The sequence below is a fragment of the Hemitrygon akajei genome, chromosome 10, assembly GCF_048418815.1.
Source record: "Hemitrygon akajei chromosome 10, sHemAka1.3, whole genome shotgun sequence".
NCBI lineage: Eukaryota > Metazoa > Chordata > Chondrichthyes > Myliobatiformes > Dasyatidae > Hemitrygon > Hemitrygon akajei.
This window is the reverse complement of record NC_133133.1, coordinates 107,051,428-107,060,915: the sequence shown is the minus strand read 5'-3', so window position 1 is coordinate 107,060,915 and position 9,488 is coordinate 107,051,428. Positions and strand designations below refer to the sequence as shown.

At 39.3% G+C, this 9,488-nt stretch overlaps 1 protein-coding gene across 3 annotated transcripts in view; it reads right to left on the bottom strand.

Moving 5' to 3' along the window:
* Positions 1–1,545: 1,545 nt before the first annotated feature.
* The window catches only part of LOC140734571 (monocarboxylate transporter 2-like), a 232,884-nt gene continuing 224,941 nt past the window's right edge, over positions 1,546–9,488 (bottom strand). For all 3 annotated transcript variants that reach the window (XM_073058725.1, XM_073058727.1, XM_073058726.1), the window contains one exon: positions 1,546–7,079. In XM_073058725.1, the coding sequence (XP_072914826.1) occupies positions 6,799–7,079 (281 nt within the window). In that variant the 3' untranslated portion in view covers positions 1,546–6,798. The remainder of the gene's footprint in view (positions 7,080–9,488) is intronic.

Below are 9,488 nucleotides of genomic sequence, written 5' to 3'. Positions count from 1 at the left end.
AGAATGTTAGTACCTCTCCAGTTCAGGTGTAAACCATCCCTTCGGAACAGATCCCACCTTCCCTGGAACAAAGCCCAATTATCTACAAACCTGAAGCCCTCCCTCCTGCACCATCCTCTCAGCCACGCATTCATCTTTATAATCTTTCTGTTCCTTGCCTCACTCGCACGTGGCACAGGTAGCAATCCTGAGATTGTTACCCTGGAGGTCCTGCTCTTCAGCTTCGCACCTAACTCCCTGAACTCCCTGAAGATCAAAGTGGAAGTGATACAGATGAACAATCAATGTGCTGGACAACTGAAAACTCAGGGTCACCATTATGGACCAGCACGAGATGCTTTGCAAAGTAGTTACCCGGTCTGTATTTGGTTTCTTCAGTGCGTTTAGTTTGAGATATTCAATATTCATAGTATTCTGCTTTTCCATTGCTATGTGATTTAGTTTTGCTGTTGTTTAAAAGCTTCCTTGGAGGTATCAAGTGCAAATTCTCATAGAATTCCCTCAGACTAGAATGTAAAATGGAGCAGCAGCTGCTGTCAGCCTTTGATTCTGTGTATTGCCATTTAGCAAAAATGATATGGTATAGTTTACAGTTGGCAAAGCATCCGGAGTGAAGAGAGCTGCGCTGAAGTTACAGCAACGTTCATGAGCCTGGAAGAACTCTGGCAAAATGGTGATATTTGAATGGAGGTATGATTAAGCATAACTTGCAATCAATCCAGGTCAATTCTGTCTCTGCTCAAGAGATGGGAAGTTTTCCATGAAAGTGATGCATCCTCATCCTTCACCCCATAGATTTTATCTGCTCCAGCTGCAGATATGTCCAGTAATCCAATATATTGTAACCTGCTGTGTCATCCCCTCAGCTGCACGTTGATCCCAGGGAGATAAATTGCAGCTGAAAAAGCAAGGAGGCAGAAATATAATCATTTTGGTCACTCAGTGGTGCTTGGCTTCCATCCAGACGGGTGAGCAGTGCAGATAGTTCAGTCTGATTGAGGTTGTGGATTTGGAACCTCATCATTAATATAACTGGAAAGGGATTTGACCTATTCTGAAGCTGAAATGCACACATGGGGGAGGAAAACCTTGGTGCATGATTGTGGAAGAGGCCTTTACCAATATATTGAATTGGTTGCCTTTAGTTTGATTTGATCGTAAAACTTTGATACTTTTCCTGATAGAAAGCAGGAAGTACATTTGCACCAGAGGTTTCATTTTATTAAAGGTAGTCTGCAGTGGGTGCCCCGGAGCATCTTTTGCTGAGAATAAGCCCATTTTGTTGGCATTCAGCCAAGCCCTATGAATGAAGGGAAGCCTTTTCACAGCCAATGTTGTTGCCTGATCTTAATTAATTCATAACAACTGGAGTATGCAGCCTCTGCACCTTATGATGGAGTTGACAAATTGCACATTAATGAACTAAATCTAAAACCATTGTAAGTTCAAAACCCATTGCCCGTTAATATAACACCAATACATATGCAGAACAATTAAACATTTTGCATAATTCGATAATTAAAAAACATGGAAAACAATTTATGCTTGTGTTAAAAGAGTATTTGTTTTTAATTGAAAGTTTTGGAGCAGCTATTGCACACATTACATAGTCATCTCAGTATTTAGCATCATCACTGTGCAAGTCTTAAAGAATTCACACAACAAGGGGTGATTGATAAGTTTGTGGCTTAAGGTAGAAGGAGTCAATTTTAGAAAACCTAACACATTTATTTTTCTACATAGTCCCCTCCTACATTTACACACTTAGTCCAGTGGTTGTGGAGCATACGGATCCCTTCTTTGTAGAAGTGATGAGTTATTAACTTTAAATTTTCTGCATTATCACTGAGTTGAATTGCACATGCATGTAATGAGAGCATCTTGGACCTCTAGGTGGTCCACAGCAGGGGTGATTGATCAGTTCGCGGCTTAAGGTAGAAGGAGATGAGTTATACAGCTCTCGTTACATGCATGTGCAGTTCAATTCTTTGAGTGAAAATGCAGAAAGTTTGAAGTTAATAACTCATCTCCTTCTACCTTAGGCCACAAACTTATCAATCGTCCCATGCTGTGGACCACTTCTGGAGGTCCAAGACACCAACTTTTACAAAGAAGTAATCTGTATGCTCCACAACCACTGGACTAAGTGTGTAGGAAAAATAAATGTGCTAGGTTTTCTAAAATTGATTCCTTTTAACTTTGGCAATGAACTTATCAATCACCCCTTGTAACTTACATCACAACATTGTACCTGCCTCCTCTCAGTTTCAACTGGTGGATGAAATGTCACTCATCAGTCAGCTGCTCAGCTTTGGCTTTGCTTACAGTAAACTCATTGTTCATTCTCTTTAATTCTAAAATGAAGCCTCACCAGGAAATGGTGTTTCTTCAAAGCAAGTACTAACTACCCAATAGTAACAGAGGTTTGTACCATTGGTGTGGTTCATTGAACTGTAAGTCTATGTGTGACTCTGTAATTGAAAGGTAACACATTGGTCCATTGATGCTGAACGTTTCTTAAGCCAATAATATTTACATCTACTGAAACTGGGAAGATTTACTTAGGCATACAGAGCTGCCACATAATTAACTCACCAAAATGGAATTTTTAAGAATGAAATCATATTTTCAAACAGTTTCTGAAGTCTGTCAGAAAAATACACAAATTTAAAGCAAATAATCCCAAAACACGCAAAAAAACTGTCTCAGTTTCTGCTGTATGCTGGAGTATCAATTGCTAATGTACTTGCTTCCCAGTATTTGGTAAGAATACACATACTGGGGCAAGTACTACTGAAGCTCAATTCTCCCTCATCTGTTTAGTAGTAGCAGTCAAAAGATTAACTTTTCTTGCACTCATTCTTCAATGACTACTCATTACAGGAAGATTTAACCAGTTGTTGATTTTTGTGTGAACAGCAGTGAATTCAAAAACAAATGCAATGAAAGATAAGAAATGAACCATTTGATATGTTGTAACCTCATGCTGGAAAGAAATTCCAGTTTGCAGGATACCGAGTAGTGAAGCTTTTGCAAATTATAAATATTGCCAAAATGGTCCATAGATTTTGTCCAATCTATTCCATTACTCTGTTCACAACATGATTTCCCTAGATTGCAGGGAAACTCCACCAAAGATTAAAACATTTCCCCTAGTTTCCTACTAACACCAAACAATGGGAATAGCTATTCTCCACAAAGTTTACATGTACACAACAGGTACTTGTATTTACTGAAAAATACAGACCATACTCTGTTCTTCCCATGTGCTAGCATGTTTTTAAGTGAAAGACTTTCCAATCATTATGAACTTCTTTCTCTAACCAAAGGGTACTAAGTGAGTACAATATAAGCGTAAGAGGCCACATATTTCTATAAGGACCACTAATGTAGAACTTCATTCCTAGCTCTAAATGTATCAAATCAGGGCTTTGTACTATTACACCAATGTTAATGGAATGAATTTTAAGGCAGACCACAATTTGCAAGCAAAACTACATGAGGGGTTTAGCGTGATCAACAAGGAATGAGTTTCAAGGTATTTATCCCCAGTTACTATAGGATATGAATATTGTTGGCAAGGTTAACATTTATTGCTTGTTTCAGTGTGCTCTTAACAAGGTTGTATTAACCTTTTTGAACTTCTGGAGTGAATTTTGTCACCTCCCAGTCCAAATGAATGGCTTGCAATTGATTCTTCAGTGACCTTTATTGACCACTTCAGATCGAGGTTAACGACCAAGCTGGAGTTGGAGTCACATATCAACCAGGATGGATATGCATATCAGATTTGATATTAGCAACCTAATTAGATTTTTATGATAATTCAATAGTTTCACCATTATTGATATTGGCTTTTTATGACAGGTGACATAATTAACAATTTAAATTCCCCAGCAGCTATGAAAGGATTTGAATGCACATCTCCAAACCTTTTGATTACTATGTAAGAGTACAATATCAAATCTCCAAGAATTTAAATAATACTTGTTAGATAATGATCAGTATATTATTTTTCCCTATTTTGATATTACCTTCAAATATGTACAAAGTTCTTGAATTTGAAAAACTTTTTGTGATTAGAGTTATTAATTCATGGATTTCAGTACACTGATGGCCCTTCATGCCACTTCATTCATGCTGACCTCTTTACTAATTCTATTTGCTCACTCTAGGACGACAACATTCTATATGTTGCTTGTAGGAGCAGATCGCTCTATATGTTGTCTGTCCCAGTATCTTAAATGTAGTAATTATGTATTTCCGCGACCTCCTCTGGCAGCGTGTTCCTGATATTAGTCACCCTCTGTAAAACTAAAACTTACCCCTCAAACCCCCTTTAAAATTCCTTCCTCACAGCTTAAACTGATACTTCTTTTACTTTGATACTTGTTTGGAACAGTATATCTCTATTTTGCATGGTTTTAGACACATTTGTTAGCCTAAATGCTAGGATCAGATGCAATACTTTTATGTGCCTCCTCCCTAATTGGAAGTAATATTGGTGGGGCAAGAGGAAGAGGGTGACTAATCTTCCATTTAACCCCTTTCAGTATCAGCCTAGACTCTCAACTGTTACTCATAGTGTGTCCTATACGGTAGCAGAAACCAAAATTGTTTGATCTTAGTCAGACGCAATTTCAAATTCTGCAAGTATTTCTAGCACCCTCTAGGTGAAGAAAGGAAATTAAATTTGGTTAGTGCCCCAGGTTAATGGCGGCCATTATCGTACTGTGATTGTTTACCAGTGCATAAGATTAATAACAGTACTGCAACCATGGTCTTCAAGCCTTGGGAGGTCACTCCCAATTTTATTGCTGTTAAGAAAGTGCAAATACTTCCCCACATGGAAGTTGAAGAGACAACTCCACCAAGTTGTCCTGTTGCAACTCCTCACTCCCAATGAATTGCAATTACTCTGCAACAAAGTTTTCCAGTTAACTCACTCACAATTTATTTGCTTGGAGTGCAAATGTTATACCACAAAAAAATTGCTATTGGTTAAAAGAATTGCTACATTTTGTCCTGCATCTTGAAAATACCAGAGTATAAAATTTAAATACAATCTATAACCCTTGGTTAGTTCCAAAACTAATGTACTTGATATTAATTTAATTGAATTACAATATAAACAACTTTGATAAAAAGAATCAGTTTACCTGTGAGATGTATTTGGTGAAGGCAAGAGAATTTGGTAAAAGGTAATGGAATTATTTAACTAATAGGCACCCAGTGTCTCTGGTTAGCAGCCTCCGATCAGAATTGGCAAAAGTAACTATAGTTTAAAATATATCTCAGTACCAATCTAAAGAGAGTGTCAACGTGCTTATCTGTATTTAGTACAAATCCTGTGGTAGCTTTTGAGTGTATTTGCCAAATATGTGGCATTCTTTAACATAATAAACTGTCCCACAGGTGATTATCAAAATGTTCCAGTCTGTTGCTGTTAAACCATGAGGTGATATAGTCCTATGGCTGACCAACACAGGTGGTCCTTGCCCAATTCACTTCATCAAGGAACTTCAAAACCTAAGGCTAATTCAATGTTGATTTCATTTGCAGATGAATACTCAAGCTTAGATTTTCCCATTGACATTATCTTAAAAATAAATAGGTCACTGTCATTGCTAAATCAGCATTGATTAGAAAATCTAGGCTTAAGAGTCAATGTCCCACAAGCTCTCTCTTCCATCTAGTTAAAATCTTTTTTGAGTGGCAAAGCTCAATTTGGATTGTTTACCAGAGTTTAATGTATTTAATCTAAGAACAAGAGACTAGTGCTGGTGAGGCCTTTCGCTTTTCATTACGTTTATTTTTCTGAAAGTCAAACTTAATGAAAGGCTGTAGCTGAGTCTGTAGAGACTTGATTAGGAAGGGTTATGTCTTTGTGAGGAAGAATGTCAGTTCTGTGTTTAGCATATACTGCTGCCATTTTTACATGCAGCTTGCAGTCTGCTCTTATGTTAATTTATGCAGTTCCTAGCACAGATACCTTGGATTGTTTATACAAAGAAGTTATTAGTGCATAGTAACATCAAGTTGTGCTTGGTCAGGAATGAACTACTGGCTGCAAATTGTTTTTTGCTGACATATTATTCATATTTCCCGTCTGCAACAATAACTTATTTTTATTTATAGATACAGCATGGAGTAGGCCATTCTGGCCTTTTGAGCAGCATTGCCCCAGCAACTCCCTACAACACCAATTTAACCCTAACCTAACCACGGGACAGTTTACAAAGACCAATTAAATTACCTGGTACGTCTTTGGAGTAAGGGAGGAAACCAGAGCACGTGGGGAAAACCCCCCAATTCCATGAGGAGGACGTTCCAAGACTCCTTAGGAGTAGCGCTGGAATTGAACTCTCAACTCCGACACCCCAAGCTGTAATAGTGTCACACTAACCGCTATGCTACCTTGGCGACGAACACGGCAATATTGGTGTGGATCTAAAGTATCTGCAGTGAAAGTTGGTGACTACCTGGATGAGAAAATATTGGAGAATTTCTCCTCTTGCATATTAATCTTCTTAAACATTTCAATTCCCTGCTGTACCATGGCATATCACAGAAACAGTTCATCGAAAACTGCAGAAACATCTATGAATACAAGTATAGAGTAACACCCGGGACTAGGAAGGGTCATTCTGTATATCCCAAGGTTTAGTAAGCAATTTGCAGCTGAACATACTGACTCCTATTAGAGCCCTGGATATCTACCTAGAGACTGACATATACTCTAACACTCAATTTCAAGTGAACACTCAGAAAAAGGTAACAACAGATGAGTTTGTTCCGTTAAATATTAGTTTCTTTCTCAGCAGAATTAGCCAAGAGTGTCTGGGGATTGATGTGAATATCGTCATCGTCATCATCACCAGCCATGTTCTCCGGGACATCTTTCAGTTCTGCATCATTCAGAGATGCTTTTGCTTTATCTTCCTCCATCTTCTTCTCTTTTGCCAGCAGACGATAGTTGATGGCATTTGCGACAAACAGAAAGATGCTGGCCACGATCACAATGGTTCCACATACAAAGTACATGTACCTGTAATCTTGCGTGACATCCACCAACCATCCTGCAAAACAGAAACAAATACTTTCATGTATGCATTAGTCAGATAGACTGGTGTTGGTTTCCATGGATAAAGTTCCCACAGAATGTTTTTATCAACCTAGAGCCCCATTTTCTGATTGGCTTATGGTTAACATCAGCGATAATATAGCCAACCAAGGTAGATGGCATTAGAACGAACAGGAGCAGTCCATTCACCCCACAGTGTCTGTCCTAAGCACAATGCTGAATTATACCAATGTGCATGATGCATATCCTCCATTCCCTGTACATTCATCTGTCTATCTAACACCATAAACAATTTCTCTAACTTCCAGTGACCACTCCCCTCTGTTCCCCCCACTTTATTTCCCTAATCCCTCTGGTCCTTTTGACTATTGTCTTTTCGTCTTCTCACTCTCATGATCTGTCTATCATTTATACTTTCCTCTTGCTCTTTGTTCGATGATCTACTGTCCTCTCCTATCAGATTCCTCCTTCTTCAGTCCTTCACTTCTACCTATCATTCCCCCCGCCTTCCTACCTTCCCCCCTCACCTGCATTCACCAATCACCTGCTTGCTCGTGCTCCCTCCCCTTCTCTGCCCCCATACTTGCATTCTCGCCTTTGTGCTCCATCCTTCCTGTCCTGTCAAAGCGTCTCAGCCTAAGACATTGACTGTTCATTTCCCTCCATAGATGCTGCGTAGACCTGCTGAGATCCCCCAGCATTTTGTGTTGCTCTTAAATGGCACTGTCATATTTGTTCCACTGTCCGTCCCCCCCCCCAGCAATCTGCTCCAGACACCTTTCACACTCTGTACAAAAGATTTGCCCAAATTTTATCCTTTAAAGTTCTCCACCACCACCAACCCCCATCTTAAATGCATGTTCTCCAGTGGTTGACATATTCACCCTGGGGAAAATGATTCTGAACATTTAACCTCACTACGCCTCTTATAATCTTATAAATCTCTCTTATAATCTTATAAATCTCTCTCTCTTATCTGGCCTTAGCTTCTGCCACTCCACAGAAGACAAGCCAAGATTGTCCAACATCTCCTAAGAGCTCAACTTCTAATCCACACAGCAACCTGCTAAAGCTCTTTCTGCCCTCTTCCCAAAGCCTCCACATTCTCCTAGTAATGGGGAAACCAGAAATGCACACAATACTCTCAAGTGTGGTCCATCCAAACCATTATATAGAACAAATAAAGGAAGGAATATGCCATAAACTCCACAGATTTTCAGAATAGAGAGATGTCCCTATAAAACAGAGATGATGAATTTATTTTACCAGAGAGTAGTGATTCTATGCCACAGATGGCTGTGGAGGTTATGTCATTGGGTACATTTAAGGTGGAGCTTGATAGGTTCTTGATTAATCAGGGCTTCAAAGGAGAAAGAAGGAGAATGGGGTTGAGAAGGACAATAGGTCAGCCATGATGGAATCGAATGGCCTAATTCTCCTGCTAGTTGTTATGGTTTCTTCCTGGTGTTCCAACTTCCTCCCACATCGCTAAAATACGTAGGTCGGTAATTTAATTGCTGGATGTAAATTACCTCTAGTGTTTAGGTGGGGGATGTTTAATAGAAATTTGGAAAGAATAAAAAGTGGGCATTGATGTGGAGAGAATGTTTTGGGGGGGGGGGGAGTCTAGGACAGAGGGCATGGCCTTAGAACTGAAGGTCGTCCATTTAAAACAGAGATTTCTTGACATGAGGGAATTAAGGGATATAGTGATAGTGCAGAAAAATAACACTGGAGAAAAAATCTCGATGAATGGCAGTGTGGGCTTGAAGGCTAGATGACCTGCTCCTGGTTTTGTTTCTTGTATTAAACTTCTAATAAACTGATTTACTGTATTGAGATGAGATGGAATGTTGCTCTACGTTAGCTCTGCTCTTCGTGACCTGGGAGTATTTGACATTGACACCATGTGTTTGAAACGTTAAGTACTGCTTTCTAAGTGTTAACAGCACATACCTCATAAGACTATTATTGTAAAAATTCAGCTTTCTTATGGGACTCATACAGAGTAAACAGGCAACGTGGCTACCTTCAGAATGGAAGGCCAGCATCCTGGAAAATTGAAAGCTGCTGACAGGCTGTAAAGTTATAACCAGCTGTCCAATGACACCACTTACTTTGTTATTCCAAGGTCATTGGATATCACCTAAATTCATGTCATTTCATATGAGTGTAAAGAGGTTCCCAAATCCTCACATCCACTCAAATGTCTGACGTGCTTCATTCTGCAGGTGCAAGAGTCACTCAAACGTGTAATGTAGTGTGGTGACTGCGTCGTAAGTGCCACACTTAAGGAAATGGAGGGGATTTCCTAGACCTTTTTCATATTGTATTGTGAGTTTTGTATCAGTCAGATGGAAAAAGAAATTGAAGTAAGTGACTAAGGTGTAAGCAACTTCATTTC